Raw genomic sequence first — 22681 nt, 5'->3', positions numbered from 1 at the left:
TTGGCTGGCAACCATTTCAGGGTGTCCCCCTCCGACAGACCGACGACAGTTAAGTTAGGCTCCAGCACCCTCGTCAAGAATAAGCAGTTCGGAAGATGAATGAATGAATACTTCCTGAGTGAGGTCAATAAACTCATTTAAGTTTTACTTTTGTATGCACTGCTGCAGTTTCATTAAAAAAGTGACAATCAGATCGCTGGATCCGCCGTTTGAACTTGACTAAGCAAGCACACCCGAGCCCCACTGCCCTCCCTGATGTTTCCATATTGTGCCGCCGCATGTGACTTAGTATACATTACTATGCAAAAACTCAGTCCGTCCGCCGACAGCCCACGCAATGCATGGCTCCACAGATTTTTCACAGAGTGGGTTCTTTTTTTTAACTCGGCTTCCGTAATAATTAAAAATTACCGTTATAGGATGACCCTGTGTCGATCATTCCAAAATAGCGCACACCATTACTGTACAGGCGTTTCTCATTCACCAGAAACACGGGCTCTGTGTATTTGATCACAGTTTTATAGCGCTTTCTTGAATCATAGTAGTAATAAACGGATCCACACAAACACATTACTGTATTGTTACAGTAAAACGAATCTCATAAAGTAAACAAAACTGTCGTCAACAGGGGGGCGGGTGCCGAAATGTGCCGTATTCCTAACGTGATTGGCTAAAATCGATGTCCGTCATCCTATGGGCAAAACAAGCCCACCTCGTGTCCCAGGGAAGAGGGGAGGAGGGGAGATAGAGAGAGGACGACGAGGTTCGCAACTACACTCCAGTCACACAGGGAAATGAAGTTGTCAGTTTGTCCAGCCATCTGCTTGAAACGAGTCGGTTAGCTAGTTAGGTCAAGGCTAGCGAGGTTTACATTCATACGCACAGCTACGATGGTCGTTTGGAAGAGAATTTTGTAGTCGTATTTTTGTTACGAGTGGGACATAGAAAGCGAGTGATCTCAGATAAGGTTACATTTAAACGCAACCTAACAGTGAAAACAAGAAAGTAGAAGCAACTCGCTAGCCTATTAGCTAAGCTTTAGCCACCGATATTCCCCCAACTTTAAAACTACTCCTCGCATTTCGTCGGTGAGTTTTGACACTTGGGAATCTTTCGTCTTTGGTTGGTATGTTCGTCGTGTTCACTGTCCGCGTAGTATTAGCTATTGCGAGTGTCCTGTCACTCAGTCACAAGCTAGTTAAAGTTTGGCGATGAACATTGCTGGGGCTCTGAAAATTGAATCGTCACTCGACAAGAGTTTAACGAATGAAAAGTTACTAGAGGAAGTTGATTTCGTCGCTTCCTAGGTGTGCTGATCTTCAGTAGTTTGTTCCAGTGTCGGCTTGCCACTACAATAAGCTAACCAACTCTCGCCGTGGCCCTGTTTCTTCAGGTGTGCCGTTTGGAACTATAGTATTACCTAATAGAAGTCACAATGTATTCTTTTTTTCTGACAGGTCTTGGGTCATCTCATTCAGTCATGCCTTTTCCTTTCGGGAAGTCTCAGAAGAGTCCAGCAGAAATAGTGAGGAGTTTGAAAGAAAATGTGGCTTATATGGAAAAGCTGGATGCTGGGGAAAGTAAAAAATGTGAAAAGGTGATTGTTTGGGGTGTGGGGTGTTAAGAGTTGGGAATGAACCTCTCTAAATTCTAACTGTCCACTGCTCAGGTGGCAGAGGAAGCTTCAAAAAACCTCGCTTCTCTGAAGGAGGTCCTTTGTGGGACAGGTGACAAGGAGCCCCAGACCGAGGCAGTGGCTCAACTTGCACAGGAGTTGTACAACACTAACCTACTCATTGCACTCATTGCAAATCTGCAAAGGATTGACTTCGAGGTATGATACATGCTTCTCATTGCTTTATTGTAGCGTAATCCCTCATTTGTCGTTGTTGTAAGGTTCCAAATAGAACCAGCAATAAGTGAAAATCTGTTTAGTAATAATCTTTATTTTTTGTAAATATTTTTATATATACAATGCTGTTTTGAGTGAAACCAAAGTTTAAACCCCTTTCTAGGCCAACCATTAATATAGATCTCTTTTTTTCCGAAACAGGGTAAAAAGGATGTGGTTCATTTATTCAGTAATATTGTCAGACGGCAGATTGGAACACGCACTCCGACCGTAGAATACATCTCTACACACCAACAGATCCTCTTCATGCTGCTAAAGGGGTAAGTCCCCCTTGTTTGATTCTCATCAGAAAAGAGTACCAGAGTAATTTAGCTTCCTGTTCACGCTATGAAAACCTCTCTGACAAAATGACTTTTGACGTGCCTTACAAATTTTACAACATTTTACCAAAGAATATGGTCTAACAAGTCCCAGAGAATGAGCTTGAACTGGTTGCATTAACTTATGTAACAGATGAACAGAAGTAAGAAGAATGGTTGTTAGTTATACAGCAGTCCGAAATGGGGCCACCTTTGGAATTGTGGATGTACAATTTATATTGAGTTAGAATCAGCTGAGGCTGCTGTCTGACTGACAGGCTCATGTGTATGACCGAGATCAATTTGAATGACCTAGATCATCACTGGAGAAATACACAAAATCTCCAGCACATTTTCCTTGAAATTTTGTCTTGAATATGGTAATTGTGATTATTTTTTTTAACCTTTACTAAAGGAGATATCAGAAGATAATAATAATAATAATAATAATAATACTAATAATAATAATAATAATAATACATTTAAATTCAATTGAGTTGCTTTTTCTGAACTGCTAAACAGGTTCAATTGAAGAAAAAAAACAAAGGATGATTACTGCATGTGTTAGGAGTTGACACTTCAGATTAACATTTGACACAACTTTAGAACTGCACTTTCAATTCGTGTTTTGATATTTTGGTGCAACAATTGCTTGAATCATATTGTATTGCCCAACCTGTACAGGGACTAATGAAGCATATTGTCACTGTCCTCTAAAAAACTGTGTGTCTTTTCTTTGGTCCTTTTTCATTTTTTTATAATTAATGGGATGGCCGGAATGTGGGGAATTTCATTTTTTTTAATTACAGGCAATTGGATGTAAATGAGCAAACTTGATTTTATGGTGTCCTCCTGTACAGATATGAAAGTGCAGAAGTGGCTCTGAACTGTGGAATGATGCTGAGAGAATGTCTTCGCCATGAGCCGTTAGCTCGGTTGATACTCTTCTCCGAAGACTTCTACTGTTTCTTCCGATATGTGGAGCTCTCCACCTTCGACATAGCCTCAGATGCCTTTGCATCATTCAAGGTACGCTGAGATTTTTTTCTCTATCCTCGCTGTTCGGGTAATGCTCTCCTTCTAACAACCTTTTTTTCTGGCAGGATCTCCTCACAAGGCATAAGATTATGTGTGCTGATTTCTTGGAGACCAATTATGACCGGGTAACTGCTCAACTGTCCTCACTAGAAACAATGTCATGACTTGATCTAATATTCCTTTTGAAAAATGTCTTCAAGGTATTTAACGAATATGACAAGCTCCTGCATTCTGACAATTACGTCACCAAGCGACAGTCTTTAAAGGTACCACCTTTGCAGGTTTAATAATAATAATACATTTAATTTATAAGCACCTTTCAAAACTCTCAAGGACACTTTACAGTCACAGGATATTCTTTCTGCGGGTGAGCAGCGGCAGCCACACGCGCTAACGTTCACTCAACCCGAAGTAACATAAAGTTAAAATAAAAAATAAATAATAAATAATAACAAATAATGTGTGACGTTGATGGGCATAATGAGATTTAGCACATTTCTATCTTGTATTTTGTAAAAATAAGAAGTTATTCAGCAGTTACTCAAGTAGTGTTTTTTCACTGGATATTTCCGTACTTTTTCTCAAGTAATTATTTGGGGGAAAGACTACTTACACTTGAATATTATTCTAAAGTACCAGTACTACTACTTGAGTACAATTTAACATGAATCAACATTGTGCTAGTATTCATGGTCTACAATTAAGAATGGAAACCTATTTTCAGCTTCTCGGGGAGCTTTTGCTGGACAGACACAACTTCACAGTGATGACAAAGTACATCAGCCGAGCAGAGAACCTGAAAATGATGATGAACATGCTAAGAGATAACAGTCGCAACATCCAGTTTGAAGCATTTCATGTTTTCAAGGTGAGTGGTCCGTTTCTAATTGTTCTTGTGTCAGTTGAACATTTTATTTAAAGTTGTGAGAAATTCTCTGGTTGGTATTTTCCTGTGATGTAATCTCTTAGGAAGTGATGTGTATTTGTTAATTGCTGAAATGAAGCTACTATTTTCTGTTCATTAAGATGAATAGCATGGGAGTAAACATGCTTAAATAGACGTTAGTATTGATGTGTGAATTGTCTGCTTAACGGGCAAGTCATCCACCAATTTTCCTTGACATTAATAAGTTCTTTGCAACCTTCCAATTCAAAACACGGCATTTTGATAAATGTTGCATTTGTCAAATATGACGTAAGCTGGAAAAGCCACCCGTTTTTTGTTCAGCTTGAGGACGGCCATTTGTCCATTTGCTGTCGACTGAAAATGACATCCCGTTTGCTCAGTTAACGACCAATCCTGATTGGTCTTTACCCAAGCCCTCATTTCTCACGAATGTGATTTTAATCTGAATGCGGTGTGAAGTGGCATAATAAAGAATATTCCTCGTTGGATCTCGCAGGTGTTTGTTGCAAATCCCAACAAAACCCAGCCAGTGTTGGACATCCTCCTGAAGAACCAGACCAAGCTGGTGGAGTTCTTGAGCCATTTCCAGACAGATCGGTCAGAGGATGAACAATTTTGCGACGAGAAAAACTACCTGGTCAAGCAGATCCGGGACCTTAAGAAGTCCACAGGCCCAGAGGAAGCCTGATGCTGCAGGATGGAATGCTCCAAAAGCAGTCGATGCAGTAGTGCCAGCCAGCGTCGAAAGAAATGCTTCTGTAAGGCTTAGCGTTCATTACAAAATATAGGAACAAAGGAAAGATGACTTCTGTCTGCTTTTTAGTTTGGATGGGATTTCCATACAGCAACCTGAGTGGGCCAAGAACTCTTATGTAACCGTAGCGCTTCTTTTGTGTTGTCCAGTCTTGTATTGTCAGACCTAAAACTGTTACTCTTCCAGATGTATTTATTTTTTGCCAGCACAGACCTTAGAATGACAACATCACTCCATTAGCAGCATGAGCTCCAGCTGTAAGACAATGACAGAAAGTCGTGTGTGTGTGTGTGTGTGTGTGTGGACTGAAAAACTGAAGGGGACGTTTATGTTCCAATATGACCTCATCCACCCGCTCTCATGACACATCTGATTCATTGCCTTAAATTTCATTTTCGCTTTCATTTGAGTATTTAAACGTTGTTGAAAGACAGCTTCGGCATGTGGCTCATTAATAACCGTCTTTGCACATTGTTGTCCTGTGTGCCTAATATGCCGTTTTTAGGCCTTTGTCTGCATTTTGCGCTTGCAGGGGTCAGCGATGAGATTACCAATGTGTTTGCCAGCACAGCGAGAGAAAATCAAAACAGCAGAGGAATGAATTGATTTGTGAAGATGGTTTTAGCCCGCGCTCGGCGGGTCTGGCATGTCTGAAATGGAAACGAGGGATCACATAGCGCTGCAGGGTAACACCCATCCCTGCACCATCCACACAATGAGCAACTGATCTCACTGGGAGGACCCTGTTCAATCCTCACATTGTCAGTATATAGTATGCGGGCCACACTAAAATGACTACGTACTAATAAAATCATTCTGAGATTACACTTGGAAATATTTACACAGTAAGGACAAAACATTTGAATTAGGTCATGATTACAACATGGAACATCACTTGACACGTTTTCGTCACATGCAACGTTGTACCACGTGAATGCTATCGACACAGTGTGCATTTTATTGTAATTTTTTTTCATTATTGGATTTGTTCAAGTCCACATTTTATCACCAATACTCAATATTACCTGGTAATAGTATTTCAGACCTCCATCTTCTGGTCTCAGACTCAAGTTTAGATGGAATTTTGACACAAACATTTGGCAATTACATCTCGTATCTTGAACCGTTTTCAAAATTCCAATGTGATTCCTGTAACATTACCTCAATCTTTAATTTTCCCCTTGGATATTTTCCCCTCACCTTGGCCCCAAAACAACTCCTCATGTGTGCTCTTACAAACAACGATAAACAAAATGACTTTTCACTAATGGCAGGCAAATGTGGAAAGATTATGTCATTAATCCGCTGCTGCTGGAGGAAAGGATGCACAAGTATTTATACAAACATACACAAGTCATATACCAAATTCTGTTTTTACTCACTTAGCATGATTTTGTTTTCTAAAGAGCTTGCTTTGTTTCATGAATTGAAGTTGATTCAGAAAAGCGGAGACAATTGTAACTTTAATATAACATGTTTAGTGTGTCGTATTTAACCCGGATTATTTGGCTAAATGTTGAATTACACACGCACACACACACACACATGCACACACTGCACAGGGTCAAATGTCTTTGTGAGACTTTTTAAAAATATATGATTGTAAGGCATTTGTTCCACCGTGATGCTTTTTTTTATCAAGAGAGAGTTTTTTTATGATAACAGGTGGTGAATATATTTATTACCTTGCAGTCATTTAATTTGGTGTTCCTGTTTGATATCAGCCATTGGGACGAAAATGGTACATTTCAGCACGGACTTTCTAGGTGCACGGTCCTAACAATGGAAAATACCTCAAGTTTAGAATTCCCCCTTTTTCCCCTTCCCACTCCTTAACATTTCAATTTCTGTGGTTTGTGTATCTGCATTATGTGATCTTCCGACACAGTCAAACTTGAATGGGGGTTTCTTTGTGGAAATCATTTTAAAACTATTTTATTGGTTGGTGCCACATGGACATTACTTCATAATGAATTACCGTGTGGGGGGCCTTTGTAGAGAGTGATGCCTTATTTTAAAAATGTTAAATGGATTGTTGCGGTCATATTCACTTCAGTAATTCCACGTTTTTAAACCAAAGCCTTTCAACAGGGGGACAAATAAAATTATGTTCTCCTGTTTTGTATAAAATATATTGATTGTCATTGATAACTATTAGCCCAAGTACACCCATATGGGATATATTCTGCTTGAATGTCCATTTTAAATCATCCAATATACACAATTTCAAAGTGCATAGTGCAGGCATCTCCCTATGTTATACAGTCACTTACAGGGTGTTAGATGCGCGTATTATTTGGCACTTTGTTTATATTGTGCTAAAAAGCATTTCATGTTTCTCGAATCCTACCTCCAACTGCAACTACAGACAGTAAATCACTGGCAAAATAATGACATGAATTCCTTGATTGTTTGACTATAGACAATATACTGTATAGTTTTCTAATTATTATTTTGACTGTATATTTCCTTATTACGGTCGTATTTGATGCCATCTCCCCTATTTAATCACAAACAGACTTAATTTGGATGGAATTCTCTGTACATATATAAAGAAGTGTGAAATCATTCATTAAATAAACTTTGTTGCAATTTGAACTGCATAAGATTTCCAGATTGTTTCACATTTGCAAAATTGCCAAAGTCTTGATATTCACATTTGCAAAAAGAGAAACATTGATATTCTATGGGTGGACCGTTACAAAAAATGATTCCACAAATTGTTGGGTCTGTGGGGTTTGACAATTAGCGTAGGAGCGATTAAAGAGCACAAGAAACACTAGGTCCTCAACGACCGGTAACATTTTGTTCAAACGTTAGTCAGAGTCAACTAAATCCATCTTGTATAGGTTGTGAAATATGTTGGAGACTTCACAGTTTTGAATTTTTGAAATTGACTATGTTTACCAGTGATTTATCAATTGTTTCTCCCCTTTATACATGTAATTTCAATTTGCCTCTCCTAACGCCCAAATCAACATTTATCATATCAAAGGTTCATGTGGACTTGTGTATCAACATTTTCAGGCTAACGAATTCATAATGTAAAGTTGCTGAGCATTTGCCTTTATTGTCTCCCTTGCTTGCCAGCATATTTACTTGAGTTGGAAGTAATCATCTCCGCGTCCTCCTATTGGCTTGTGGCAGGCCTGTTCAAAAACGCTGACACACGCTCCATCTTGCTAGGAGGGAACCAACACAAAGACGGCTCGCTCTTATCTCTGAGCACTTTGTTTTCTGAACACTTACTACATTTGAAATATCCACCATAAACGCTTGAGTGATTCCACAGGAGAAAAAACACTTCCTGGTTTTTGAACCACACTAAAATGTATGGAACAATTCAGTATATCTTTCTGCAGCTTAATTCAACACGTTTTGAATAATTGCTCCAAATGCCAAAGTCATTGAATAATGCAAATATGGGGCTTTGGCATGACCACGATCTACGCCGTTTCCTCACCACACCAGCAGGGAACATGCAGTGGGAATGTAGGTCAAAGTTCGGTCCAGGAAAAAGGCAAGTTAGGCAACTCTGGTTCCCACAATGAGATGGGGGAAGGGCGGGAGGTTGCACTGAGTTCCGAACGGCTAGTGCAGGGACAAGTCATAGTCGTGATCTCTCTTTTTTTGGTGGAACTTGGGGGTGATATCTGTGTGCAAATGAGGCGGGCTCCTGCAGACAGGCCAGAAGGGTTTGTGGGGGCAGGGTTTACAAGGGTGAGAGGTCACAAGTCTCTCTTGGGCTGCTGCTTTTACCGGCAAACAGATCAATGCAACCACATTGCCGGAATAAAACGAATACGCCCCAACGCTCTATATTGCCATCCTATTGTTTTTAGTTTTGTTTGGATTGTTTGCAAAACGTATTTTGGTGGCGATTTACACTCCCGAAAGATTTTGTCGCCGGCGCTTCCACCCCACCCCCACAAACAGGAAAAACTACTATAAGATGCTCTTGCGATTTCATGCATGGTAAAACGCTTTGTTTGTGCCAAAAAGGGTCGCACAAGTTTCGACATCTATGGCCAGATTGGAATGGCAAAGAGCCTCGCTATTCTGCTCCATGAACCAGCGTGACTTATCTTTTTTTCCACCCTCGTGGAACCAACTCAAGGTAGGCTGCTCTTTCTCATCCGTGTTCCATTCATTGAAGCGACTGTTTTCAAGAAGAAATTAGATGCGATGGTGTTTCATTGAACAACGTATTTATATCTCTATAACTGTTTTTAATGTTATGCACGTGTTGCAGTCGCGGTACATTGAGTTTAAAATGCTTGTTGCGGGATAAAAATCAATGCGTTATCCAATTAAAGCGGATCTATCATCGCATAAACTCGGGTGTTTGTGTCCCTGAGACCCTTTCCCCCCTTTTTTTTGCACCGACGTGCTTATCACGAGGTGCAGTTGGCGCCTAAAAAGCAGGACACATGATCTCAGAGTTGTAACTTATTTTCCTGTCTCTCAACTACTTTCTAACTTGTTTCCGTTTGGCATCTGACAACTATTGAGAATCTGATAATAATACGTAAACTATATTCACTTAAAAATGGAAGACATTTATCCACCTCAATATTGCTCACACATCACCCCAGGATGTTAATCCAAAAATGTGTCATTGATTTATCATGTTTCTTTATTAATTTATTAAAAAAAAAAAAAAAAAAAAAAAAAACACCGCACATATGTATTTGTATCCATTGCCACAAGGCTCAAAATTGACCTCAGGCGCATGTTTCCACTGATAATCCTTTATAGGTTCTTAAAATGAACTATCCTCTTTCCGTGCTGCAACACACCTGATTAAAATAATGATGACCGTAGCTGATACTTTGAATCGGATGTGTTTCAGCATGGAGAGATGAACTGTGAATAAAGCAAAACTTCACCTCTTCAAAGATATTAGTTCGTCAGCATCTGATATCAGTGGACAACAATTGGCTCATTCGTTGTCATGGGGCTCCTCGCAACTGAATGACTCTTAAAAAAGGTTGCAACCCCTGTTCACAAACAAATCGTCTTTGCTGTTGGAGAACAAATCATCTGGTTTAACGCTGTTCAGTCTTTAACAGTGACCCATTGAGGAATTTTGAGTGTATTCTTTATGTGACGCGAGCACCTCTTTTTATTGCATTTTCAGATTGATCGGACATTGTCTTGCTTGCAATGGAGCACACCAATCTCAACTCGTCGCCGAAGATGAGCCGCTTGACCCAAAGGCCCTCCAGCTAAGGTGCATCTAGTGTAGTATAGTGAAATACTTGATCATCTACTGCCCTAGTTGCTCCTTCTGGCTGGAGAGCTTTTTTTAATGCTGACTCTCCGAGGAGTTCGCTGTAAGGAACGCGTGGGAAGAATGGACTACACTTTAACAGCGTTAAAATTTATTACACAAGTATAAAATCATAAACCCCAAAGTTTCACACCTGAAAAGAAAGTGCTCATCTTTCTGGCAAGTCATACTTTGTTTTAATGCCAACATTAAATTGTCCAGATATAATCCATTTATATTACATAGCCAGATAAAGTGGAACCCCCCCCACTTGCCACAAGCACACAGGAGACAATTTTATCCGTAGATAAGAACATTTAAATCTGTTCATTAAAACCTTTTGGGTCATTCCAGAATTACGGAATTAAAAATTCTTAGAGGGTACCTTCACTTTTCTGATCTTCTGTGAGATATTCATCGATAATGGGCAATGAGCTATCAAATGCTTCATTGGGTGTTTTATAAAAATGTGAAAAATAGAAGAGAGGAAATTTGAAGTGTGTGCCTCTAGTGATTTCGGAGGACTATTTTAGGACCTCAAAGGGTTTAATTTGACTTGACAGATCTCATTGTAGGTACAAGCCACTTTAAATATGTTCATCTGCATATGTCATTGACTTGTCTGTTCCAAAGTGCTCACAGTGCAGGTAGTGTTCACTTCAACCTACTGCAGTTTGTGCACTTCAGGTATTGCCAGTCACTCGGCCTTCCTTCCACGCCTTGTCATCCATTAATTGTGTGGATTTATGGGCCAACAGCTAGTTTTGTTGGTTTGCTTTCAGCGTGTATTGAAATTTGCTGTGCAAATCCATGCAAAGCTCTCTGTTTGTCACACAAAACCCACCGAAGATGTCTCCCTAGATCCTGAATGTGATACCTATTGTTCATAATGGAAAGGGCAAGCTATTTTATTCTCTCTGTTGCACTCAACTTTATGGCAGACTTTAAACACTGCTGCTTTTATCTTGTGGTTTTCAGGTGGATGAGCTTGCAATTCCAACACCTTAGTAAATGAAAGGAATTGCACAGTATCTATCCGTCATCCTCCAGATCATTAGCCCATCTCAGACATTATAAAGCAGAAGTATTTTTTTATCTGATGAGAGAGATTGGAGGACATTGCACTATCGTGGCTTGTTGGTGGTTTAAAAACAAACACTACTTCTGTATGGTGCAGAGGTTCATTCATTACTAGAATGGCCTTTCACAGGGTACGCTGGCTTTTAACAATGCTACTTTAACACTGCCGAAAATGACCCGTTAATAGTTTTGCCTTACGAAGTAACCAATGTTTCTCCTGAGGCAGGGCAGGGTGTACTTGTACACGGACCTTTGGCTGGCCAGGGACAATACCAAAATATCAAATTTGAGGCATGAAGTCTGAATTTGTCTGGCCGTGTGCTTTTTAGGTGCCTCATTTGAAACATATGTGTCAATGGTAATCTTAAATTAAATGTGTCCCTTAGACTTTCATTAGTGTCTAGAACTTGAAGGTCGGAATCCAGATTGGAGTGCCACGTTGTGGTCCAATGAAGAAAATAAAGTATTTCATGGTTCTTACTAACTCTGTGTCTCATTTTATCAGAAAATCAAACATCAAATCAGCATGTGTTGAACAATGGTATTTATATTTGATTGTGACTTTTCCAATGACTTCATATTTTTAAAAATCCATTTAAACTCGTTCGGTGCCATTCACAAATTTATTCGGGAATTGAAAAGTGTGACGGAGGGCTTTGATTTTTCTTGCTGGAGTGCCGCTAAAGCGCTGGTCAGACCTCTGACAATGTTTTTTTCTGTTCCACGAGGGGGCAGCATTTGCCTTTAGTCCCTGTTAGCCCTTTGTTACAGCTTCAGCTGTTGAAGTGCTATATAAATCAATGTATGTGTTATATTTTGTACAACCACCCCCATTTCAAGCTCAGATAACTGCAAATCCATATAACTCTTAGAATTAACTCTTTTTTATGATGAAAGAAGAGAGTCGATGGTTTCTAACGCTGTATGGAATGTTTGTGTAGTCCTGAAACTCAATATTTTGTGGGCCCTTGAATTCGAATGACAATGACAAGTGACAATTATTTATTTTGTTATGCTTAGAATATCTTGTTTTCTATCCTTTCACTCCCACCTCAACTCCATCCCTCTTCAATTGCTGCTGTGGACTGCAAATTTCCCCATTGCGGGACGAATAAAGGTATTCTGATTCTGATGGCAAAAACCCTGGCACTGGAGTGCATACATTTTTGCAAATCGTCTGGCAGTGAATGACTTAAAATCATACATTCAAGGGAGTTAGTTTACACACAATATGGTAAAGTGATTATACATTTATTCTAACTTGGCCTGAAAATGATGTGAACCACTATTAAAATGAAGGTACTTCTCGAAAAACTGCTGATTTATCTTCAGGAGTTTCTGTCCGCACAAAATGTGGTTAGTATACGGCTTTACCGCTAGATGGGGCCATTGGCACTCAATTGATACGAAATGGAGGCGAGATATTCTAAAAGTAATATTGGCAACAAGCGTCTCATTTTACATTTAAAATGAACTGTGAATTTGCGAGATGTCAGAACATGTGTGCATTTGAATATATTCATTCCCAACCATGTTCTCTTGTGAATATTGTCGGAAAAAAATGATAACGTCAACTGAATTGCATTAAATATTATTCCCGGGACTGTTCATCAACACGACTACTTCTGACCAGCATTAATCATGCATTAATCTACTCTGGCGTAGTTTCACATTGCTGCTGCATGTACGAGCACGAACCAAGACCTCGATGTGTACGTACGTACGTAGGTGTGTGTATGTGCACGCCCCATAGAGAGCGCGCGCACGTGCCTTTAGTTAACTCGAGCAGTGTTTTGGTGGAGCGGATCACAACTTGCCAGCGCCCGAATTGCTCGCATGGTGGCTGTTGTTTGAACCCCGAAGGATGCTGACCCACAAGATCCCGGAATCATGAATCCGACGCTGAAAACCTGCATCTTCGAACTTTGAATGATTGAGCTTTTTTTTTTATACAGACTTTAATAAATGAGTTTTTTTGCCTTCGCAGCTAAGTTTTGCTTTCCAATGATGTTTAGTATAAGAGCCAGTCGTGCCCTTCTTTTTTGCACCTTCCTCCGGTTGTTCGCCGAGGTCGGCGGACAGGTGCCGAATTGCCAGGAGATCCGCGCAGTGTTTCATACTTTGCACCCGGGATCCAAGTGGGTCCCCGAAACCGCCGTCTCAGGTAACTCCGTCATCCTAAACCCTACTTGTTCCTTGCATGTCGATTTCAACTGCAGTCCAGTATTTCAGAACAACGCGTCCTCTGTGTTTGAGCCCCTTTAGGTACCTGCAAGTAGCGCAGGTGCCATAAAACTCAAGCTCCTTAGCTCAAATCGTTCTAACCTGCAATATAAGGTGTTAAAATTAAATGTAATTCATTTCGAACAGGAGGAATAGAAATAAAGGAGTATTAAAGATTTCATTGACTACTCTTTGATTTTGCTTAGACCAAATTTGACGTTAAGTTGTAATGATGAAATGAACACAAATCAAGACAACGGGCCCCTAAGAGATTACTATTATCATTTATTTAATTCATTTATTATTTAAAAACTTAAACTTTGTTAAAGCCGAATGACTCAAAGCCTGTAAAGCAACCGATTTGATTTTGAGGAAGTTAGCAAATGTTCTTGATCAGGTGTTTGAGTGTTCATGTCTTCCTAGTCAAATGTCACACTCTCCATTCTCATTTTTTTCTCTTTCGCGGTAAAGCTTCCAAAATAGGAAAGAGTGGAATAAATGTGAAAAGGCTGCAACTTAAATAGCGGGGAAGAATCATGACATGGGGGGGGGGTAAATGGGCTTGCCCTCTGGACATTTCATATTCATATCCCATCTGTGGGTACATGCAGCTCCAGCAACCTGTTTTCTCCATGCATCCACTTTTAATCAAACACCCTGCACCTGAGCCAGCAAATATCAAACAGCCACTGGGGAAAGATCCAGCACATCTATAGAAATATTTTGCCACCCCAAATCTCAAAGTCCGTTTGTCTTCAATCAGGAGAGACAGTTCAAGGATGTAACTTCACCGTGCTGTCAGCCAAAGGACGACAGTTCGCGACAGTTGCAGCATCGTTTAATTCCACATGCACACGACACCTACAGTTGCCCTGTTGCAATTTCGTTAAAACGTTAATCGGGATGACGTGACCTGTCGGGATATCTATTTGGAATTATACCATATTTTCCAAAGAAACTACAGTAATTGCTTCTGTCTGTCAGCTCGACTAAAACCTCCGCAACACTCTTTGATGTAGCTTCAACGAAAGGTTTCACATTAGGTATAATAGTACCACCTAATATGATCCAAAACAAATGTTCCATTTTGATAAACGCTGTAGGAGATGATAGACACTAAAATAGGATGACATTATCATGAAAGGGTTCCTCGCTCTTTTCCTTAAGCAACTAATTTAAAGGTGATTTAATTTGATGCACTGCCTCTGGACACCACTTAAAATGTCAATGAATAATAATTCTTTGTTTCATCTGTAGTGCTTTTCCTCATACTCAGTGATGCTTTATGACAACGGGAAATTAAATTTGAGGAAAACGAGGGTTTGCGCAAATGTTAATAACTCTGATAGAAAACAGCGCTTAGCACATGTGCCTCAGCTGAGATGTTTGCATCTTCGCTCTGGCCTGCAGACATGGAGTACATGTCCTCCATCGTTCTCAATGAGAGTCTATGATTGATATTCTGTATGTACCATATTTTGGTGTATAAGGAGCACCCAAAAGTCTTAATTTTGATGAACCTGTGCCTGATACGCAGGTGCGCCTTATATGTGAAGTAATATCGAGCTACAACAGGTCTCACAACTACTGTCAGCCTTATAATGTGGTGTGTGTTAGATTTGGATTTTTTTTAAAATATATTGATATATTTGGAAAACCCTTTTCATCCATATTATGGAAAAAGTTTGAAAAGACACAATTCATTGGGGGTGCGCCTTATACTGTACGTCCGAAAATACGTTACATTGAATTTGACTGGTGACCAGACTTTTGTGTACAAAAAGTCATCCTGCTCCCTTATGACTCGAATGAGGAGACGCAGTAAAGAAAACAATGGACGGATAATAACCTCTACTTCGGAAGGTGTTGGATTTCTTCAGATGATGTCAATGAAGAAGTTCTGTAGACAGTAATAAGCAAAACGAAATAGTTTAAGTGATGCATCTGCTTTTTTCCATTTTCCATAGTATAATGTGTGTGTGTGTTTGTGTGAAATGAATGAAGAAGGGTAAGTGCGATGATGACTTTGTAGAAGGCTTCAAATGTCCTCTCGCAAAACAACAAATAATCAATAGACATTATTCTAATGTTTCCTATCGCTGGGAGGTCAAAAGAACACGATAAAGGGATACTTATCAGGATCAAATGTCAGGCAAGTGAATCACACTTCTAGTTTTTACATCACTGATTCTTTAAGTAGCTTAAATTAAATAAAAATCAGGAACATTTGCATCTTATTTGCCACCATATCAATAATATGGTGTTGTCTTAATACTTCATTGTCTTTTATTAGATTTTTGTTTATAGCTGTGAGGATAAAATCCCACCTGGTATGAGTTCACATTTGTATTTGATCGAAAATGTATGTTCACAACAAATACGACTTTTAATACCTTCTGTATATTAATACCAGTCCTTTTCCCATTTGTGTGATCATTAATCTTGCATCGTAGTAACTGTCTCATTAGTGCGGGGAAACTAAAGAGGGGCGCTTTTCTGTGGATTTAGCTTGTTGAACACGTGAAAGGTCATCCTCAATCCTCCTTGGCTCTCTGTAATGACACGAGTGGCATTGTCAGGATTTTTTTTTTTCTCAGTCGAATTAGTCTCATGTACTATGCAAAACCTTGACGGATGTTCTGCATGTTGAATTGTTTGACCCCACACCTCACTTTCACTATATTGATTCAAAGTGCAGAATTAAAAGGCATCGCCTTGAGCTGAGTTTGTATGTTTGGGGGATTTACACGTCAATTGGTATTAGTATCTATAATTGGCATGTTGGAAAAATAATTCATATTCAAGTCAGGATTTTGATCCCTGAATGTGATTGACCTAAGGGTCAGTAACGTGGAAAGCCTTTATGGCAAAGCAAAACCATGTGACTTTGACAAAGTCTTTAAAAAATTGGGAAAACAATGAGGGTCCAAATCTTACCACAGTATGACCTGGTACAATTACATTCACGGATGGTTTTGGATCAGGGCAAAAAAAAGTGTGTTTTCATTCAAATTTAACTAGTACAGCACATTTATCATCTCTCCTTTGACGTGTCTATATTGTCTGATTTAAAAGTGTAATTCCTGCATATTTCCTCTGCATTGGCTATGCTAACCATGGTGTTGCTGACAGCTTAATAATTTTCCCCTGCTGCTTGAAATTGAGTTGATCTTATCAATCGGAGATCATTGTCGGTATTGCTTCAAGGTTCCTGGCGTCCACAAAAGATGTGTAACAGTTTTATTTCCTTCTTCACTGATCAGACTGTGTCCCTCCACCAGGAAGTGGAGTCGATAGAGATCAGGAAGTGAGCTGAACTGTTTTGCAGGTTTGTTCCCAGATGCTTGTTAATCTGTTCCACTGACAGTCGGGTGGGCGCATCTCCTCACTAAATGTCGTCGGCCATTTATAGTCTCAAGTCTGTTTTTCAAGATCAATAGCTTGAAGGGACAATAGACATTCTGTTTTTGAGGGTTGTCACAATCCGATTACTGAGCTCTCTCCTCCTTTATAATTGTGAACTCATTCACTGCCATTCACTAATTTCAGAATCAGAATCAGAATCAGAATCAGAATCATCTTTATTGCCAAGTATGTAGGACACACAAGGAATTTGTTTCCGGTAGAACACGCTGCACTAGTATCGTTGTCAAAAAAACTGCTAAGTGGCACTATACAGTTCCATTTTGGCTACTGTTCAAAGAGTTAATTATTAATTATTTTATCTTGTTTATGTGCCGATAAAGCGCTGGCCATGGCCTCTGGCAATGTTTTTGCCTTCTATGTTAGCGCTTTATTTCCAGCTTCAGCTGTTGTTAAAGCGCTACATAAACCAATATGTATTGCATTGTATTTTGGACAGCTGCCCTCGTTTCAAGCTCCTATAACTCCAGACCCATATAATTTAGGGATTAACTCTTTTTTTTTTCTGATGAAAGAAGAGAGTCTAAGGTTTCTTAGGCTGCATTGAATGTTTATTTAGTCCTAAAACTCAATATTCTGTGGGTCCTGGAATCTGAGTGACAATGACAAAAACCCTGGCACTGGAGTGCACACATTTTTGCACGTCAGGCAATGAATGAGTTAAATTTAAAAATCTTTTCCTTTCGGCTTTTCCCTTCAAGGGGTCGCCAGAGTGAATTAGTGTCCTCCATCTTCAGAGGTTGAATTTGCATGTTTGTTTTGACCAAGCTTTTACGCCGGATGCCCTTCCTGACACACCCCTCTGTATTTATCCGGGCTTGGGACCGGCACAAGACACTAAATTTAAAAATCTATCAATATATTTTCATATATGAACACTATTTTCTTCATGCATCGTCAAAATTGTTGGGTTGTGTCACGGTATCAGCAGATGCTGAAAACCAAGCACTGACTCGGATCACCCAAATTTTTTTTAGCAGTTCTGCTGTTGAAATGAACTTTGGATATATGAATAAGCAAAGTAAAAAATGGATGGATGTATGAATGGATTGATGGGGTCAGTTGTTTAGATTGTGCCTTTATAGCTCATCACAATGGATATTGGAGTACAAAATGTAATTGGAGTACCCACAGGGTCAGATTTACTTGAAGAGGTTTTACAAAAATGATCAACATTTAGGAATTACAATACAGCCTATTGAACAATTTAAAAGGGTCAAAATAGTGGCGCCATCGAAATACTGAAATACTCTCATTTTCTAAAATAGGACATTTGCGTGTGCAAGTGTGTCAATTCATTCTTGAATAAACAGCAAAGAAAATGGCTTGGCAAAGTTAAACATCATCACAAATAAAGAATGCAAATTGATAAAATAGTAATGTGTTTCTTATGTTGGAGTTTCCAATTTAACTGTACTGTGTCTTTTTATTCTCACAGTATTTGGTCCTGTTTTGTATGGGCTTTGACAAAAGTGACATTGCTACACTGTAGCATCGCTCCAATTATGGAAAAACACTTAATTGTCTCTTCCCTCGGATGTCAATTGATGAAATATAATGCCGTTATTGTTCAACTACTGTGTCGAGTAATATTCGTAGTCCATCCACGTTTGAGAAGATTTTGCGAGCCCAATTAATTCTTATCAATCAATGTGTAAATGACCGAGGGAATCACTTGGCAACTGCATATTTTACCCTCTCCAGTCTTATCAGTGGCTGTGTTATCTAAGAACACGCTGGGCTTGTTTGTCTGCAAAAAAGAACTGCTCCAGGCTCCCAACTTTGTGGGGAAAGAAAAGACTTTTGATCTCACTGCAGCTTTGAGTGGTCCCGAAGTTTCTCTTGACCAAATTGATCTCTGTGGAAAACAACACAGCACAAGTCTCCGAGTGACTCATATTTTTAGCAGCTATTTATTTTTCCTGAAGTAACACTGTCTCCTCAGAAGAATCTCAAGTTTATTCAGGGAGGGCCTGGTCTGATTACTGCTCTGAGCGCATGCAAGGCAGAAATTGTTATAAAATTACACATCGGTGGCAGCTTGGCTTCTTTCCTTGCGCTCGTCAAGACTCAGATCCTCATGTCCCTGTTGATGCCCCGCCAGGTGCTGACCTGCAGGTTTGCCAAACCAAAGGCCCCGCCTGCTGTTCCAAAAAGATGGAGGAGCGCTATCAGTTTGCCGCTCGCAGCAACATGGAGTCCGGCCTGCAAGATGTCAGTGCTCAACTTAAGCGTATTATTATCCAAAATGCTGCCATTTTCCAAGGTAAGCGCGCAGTTGACAAATATCAAATAATGTACATGCGATGCTTTCAACTTTAAAAGCTGTTGATGGGAAAATCACTGCTTTGGTACCCGTAGCCACATCCTCAGTCACACATTCACAACGTAATGTGTCCCTCCATTCTGGAAGCCGCAACGTGTTGAAAAAGAGACTTACAGTGTTATAGTCCCAGAAAGCACAATGAACACGCACATTGAGCAAATAGGCTAGCCAAGTCTTCTATTGATGTTTCTCTCAGCATATCATGATCGCCCGGCACAGGAGAAACTCCCTGTGCGGTCAGGTCCATAAATATTGAACATCAACACCATTTTTATGTTTTTGGCTTCATGTAGCAAAGAGGGTACAGAAAGTGCTTAAGAATGAATGACTCTCTTTGTTTTTCTGTTGTCATATTGTCTTTGTGCTGTCATATTATTTGTTATTTAGGTTTTTTTTGTTCTTTTGACTTCAAGACGGCGCCGCGAGAGTGGCTGCCTTTCCAGCAGCTCATGTATTTTGTTTTTCTACTTTCATTCCTTTCATCACTTTGCTGCTGTGAAATGTAAATTTCTCCACTGCGAGAATAATAAAGGCAAATCCAATCCAATCCAAACTGATTTGAATCGAAAGAATAAGGTGTGCTTTGAAGGCAGACACTTTGATTTCATTTGCAAGGATTTACATCCAAATAAAGTTTATGTGCGGGAATTAAATCACTTTGTATAAATGGCTCCCACTTAAGGGACCATAAAATAGATTTTTTTTACTTGATAGTCAATTATCAACTTAAATGAGTCATAAAAATATGTCTAAAGGATAACAAATTGAACGAGAGGTTCTGACTAGTCTCCAAGGACGCTTCCCGTGGCTACAAGACCCTTTGTGGAATGGTTGCTGTGAAATGATTGGGTCAAAATGTCATCTCCGGCTTTATACAGCGCACACAGAAATTAAAACATGAAGTTTAATGGGGACTGTGCGGTTTGCTCGACTTGGTTGTACACAGCTAACATCATTAGAGAGCGCTGCATTTTCCTAGAAGGGGTTCAATTCTAATTGCTTTAGCGAAGGACTGCAACGAACTGTCAAAACATCCCTCCGAACTGAAATCCTTTTAGCTTCCTCGTCTTATCGGTCTCCCTCTACTTTATCCTCCTCTTCTTCTTCAGATCCTGTCATCCTCTCTGTCTACATGTATCTCAGTCAATCATTTTGTCTGTCTCCTTCTCTCTCTCTTTCTCTCTCTCTCTCTCTCTCTCTCTCTCTCTCTCTCTCTCTCTCTCTCTCTCTCTCTCTCTCTCTCTCTCTCTCTCTCTCTCTCTCTCTCTCTCTCTCTCTCTCTCTCTCTCTCTCTCTCTCTCTCTCTCTCTCTCTCTTCTTCAATGTGTTCATGCTAGCAGTACTGGGAATTGAGCGTATAGTCTTTGCTGTTCTCTTTTTTTTCACTCACTCCTAGCACAGATCAAAAGGCTTCCGCTCTCCACTCATCTAACTCCCATCTCTGAGTGTTTCAGCGCTGCACCTCACTCTCCTTATGGCTCCGCTCGCCCACCCTCACTTGTTCAGGAGAGTTGGCAAAAATACTCACACTTTGTACCTAAGAAATGGAGATATCTGTTGTAATAATAGTTTGGTTAAAGTGGAAGATGCTTTGGATAAACTTGTATTTAAATAAAAGTAATAAAGTCCAAAGATATACAATAAATAATACTTCTTCAACAAGTTGAATGGAATTGGATCTCATGACACCCATGATGAACAGAGCACACTAGTTATCCACCTCACCCTGGTCGAGGATGACTGCTTCAATAATCGTCCCTGCTTTCAGATCAATTGTAAGGCATAGTTAAGATGTTAGACATGTCTAAATGGGCACAGCACTCACATACATGTGTCTTATTTGCTCTTTGGTCATTTAATGGGCACTGACAAACACTGTATCTTGATGGTATACTGAGAAAATAATGTCCATTGGAATAATTGCACCGCCTACTCTTATGTGTGATGGACTCAAATTTCATTTTGATGCCCATTAGCGAGATCATAATACTGTAGCAACCTCCCCCGCGTGCCACGATTGCCTCACTTGTAATGGCTGGATGCTTTCAATTTTTGTTCAAAATGAGGTTGTGTGAAGAAACTCATCTCTGCGTTCATCTTTAAAATTTGAAATGAGAAGTCAAAGTTGCACATGCTGGGAATTTAATTCCACAAATGAATTATAAATATTCTGTTAAGGGGTAATGTAACACAGTGGAAATAACGACACAGTTGTGTGTGTCAATACTGAGGGAGAAGTTGAAAATAAGTTCCAACAAAAATCATTTGACTTAGTGGTGGGTGATACGCCAATATTAAGTTGGGAAGGACTTTTACGTAAAGTATAAAGCTTTAACATTGTCTATAGGGCATATTCTATTCAGTTTAGCTGTACTGGGGTCCACAGCTGCTGACACTCACCCAAAAAACTCACCACCGAATGCTTAGTGAACAGTGCGGTGGATGTCCTGACTCCCTGTTTGTTTGTATAAGCGGAAAGCAAGGACTGAAAACCAAAGTGGAAAAAAATGGTCCAGGGAAAAAATACAAATAAAACACCTCCATAGTGTGGAGTGCAAACCAAAGTTAGATGGAAGGTTTGCAGAGACTCCAGAATCATGATAAAATGTAGTTTTTATTTTTTATATTTTGCCATACTGCCCTCTCCTACTAAAAGTTTTATAATTCAGGAATCGTTCAAAGACCATGTAATCACGTATCTGCGACTGCTGCCATATGCCCCATTCATGAGTCATTGACTAATAACTCAGGCTATTTTTAACATATCATTTTGCCTACATTAATACTTCTACAGTTAATAGTAATAAAAGACTTAACCACAACTGGCCTTGAGATGACACATACAGTATGTGAGTCTTCCTGATTTGAATGTCAGTGCACTGATTGTGTTTTTTTTCTTTTGTATTTTTCCGTTTGCCTTCAGTCCAATTGAGACTGGCCCTTGCTTTCTAATTCTGTAAATGCAACGACAACAAAAAGCGAAATAAAAAGTAAAACACACTCGCTTTAATAGTCAATAAACTCTGATCCGTCCGCTGAGGTCTCGTGTGAAGTTACACCATGATCAGTGTTCACTTGATAGTTGAACAATTTCAAAACGCTTTTTTTCCACAGACCATTGTGGTGGAAGGCAGCAGTGTAGGGTAGTTGCGACCATGTTCATGCTCAGTCAAGAGAGCAGCACCTTCACGTGCAGTGGAGCAGGCAGAATTTGTGTACATGTGCTTATACTGTCCTTGGGTAAAATGGCACATCCACAGACCACAATCCTGTCGGCTCCGTTTCCTCACAGTCCATTGCTCCTTTTTAGCCGGGGGGATAACAATCCTGACTCTCAAGGCAATCACAAATAAATCCAAGGAGCAAACTCAATTAATAAACATGAGATGACAGATTGGCCTGGATTGTTATAATGTCATGCATAGATATTTGAGTGTGTGAGTGTGA

General features: G+C 39.7%; 2 protein-coding genes across 6 annotated transcripts in view; both read left to right on the top strand.

Moving 5' to 3' along the window:
* The first annotated feature begins 746 nt into the window (after window positions 1-746).
* Window positions 747-7508, top strand: cab39l1 (calcium binding protein 39, like 1). Of its 2 annotated transcripts, XM_088989533.1 has the most exons (10): window positions 747-1088; window positions 1308-1393; window positions 1458-1597; window positions 1670-1834; window positions 2054-2172; window positions 3072-3240; window positions 3315-3374; window positions 3450-3515; window positions 3974-4117; window positions 4653-7508. In XM_088989533.1, exons 3-10 carry the CDS (start codon window positions 1481-1483, stop codon window positions 4842-4844), a joined length of 1032 nt encoding a protein of 343 aa, XP_088845659.1. In that variant the 5' UTR covers window positions 747-1088; window positions 1308-1393; window positions 1458-1480; the 3' UTR covers window positions 4845-7508. The 2 variants fall into 2 exon arrangements, with proteins under 2 accessions (XP_088845659.1, XP_088845658.1); XM_088989532.1 differs by lacking the exon at window positions 1308-1393 and having other exon boundaries at window positions 748-1088.
* A 5539-nt stretch (window positions 7509-13047) lies between these two features.
* Window positions 13048-22681, top strand: part of gpc3 (glypican 3) — a 104376-nt gene continuing 94742 nt past the window's right edge. Inside the window, exons 1-3 of one of the 4 annotated variants that reach the window (XM_088989530.1) lie at window positions 13335-13426; window positions 16749-16813; window positions 19013-19174. In XM_088989530.1, the coding sequence (XP_088845656.1) occupies window positions 19066-19174 (109 nt within the window). In that variant the 5' untranslated portion in view covers window positions 13335-13426; window positions 16749-16813; window positions 19013-19065. Of the gene's footprint in view, window positions 13427-16748; window positions 16814-19012; window positions 19175-22681 lie in introns of all 4 variants that reach the window. The other 3 variants (XM_088989529.1, XR_016114154.1, XM_088989528.1) reach the window with 3 other exon arrangements.

Source organism: Hippocampus bargibanti, linkage group LG02 (genome assembly GCF_051943395.1).
Source record: "Hippocampus bargibanti isolate YZ-2025 linkage group LG02, ASM5194339v1, whole genome shotgun sequence".
Lineage (NCBI taxonomy): Eukaryota > Metazoa > Chordata > Actinopteri > Syngnathiformes > Syngnathidae > Hippocampus > Hippocampus bargibanti.
The sequence above is the reverse complement of the archived record's forward strand: the minus strand, read 5'-3'. Positions and strand labels throughout refer to the sequence as shown.

Coding starts and splice junctions, on each gene's coding strand:
- cab39l1 (XM_088989533.1), top strand. CDS start 1,481: ATGCCTTTTCCTTTCGGGAAGTCTCAGAAGAGTCCAGCAGAAATAGTG. Junction 3,241..3,314: donor ATGCCTTTGCATCATTCAAG/GTACGCTGAGAT, acceptor TTTTTCTGGCAG/GATCTCCTCACAAGGCATAA. Junction 3,375..3,449: donor TGGAGACCAATTATGACCGG/GTAACTGCTCAA, acceptor AATGTCTTCAAG/GTATTTAACGAATATGACAA.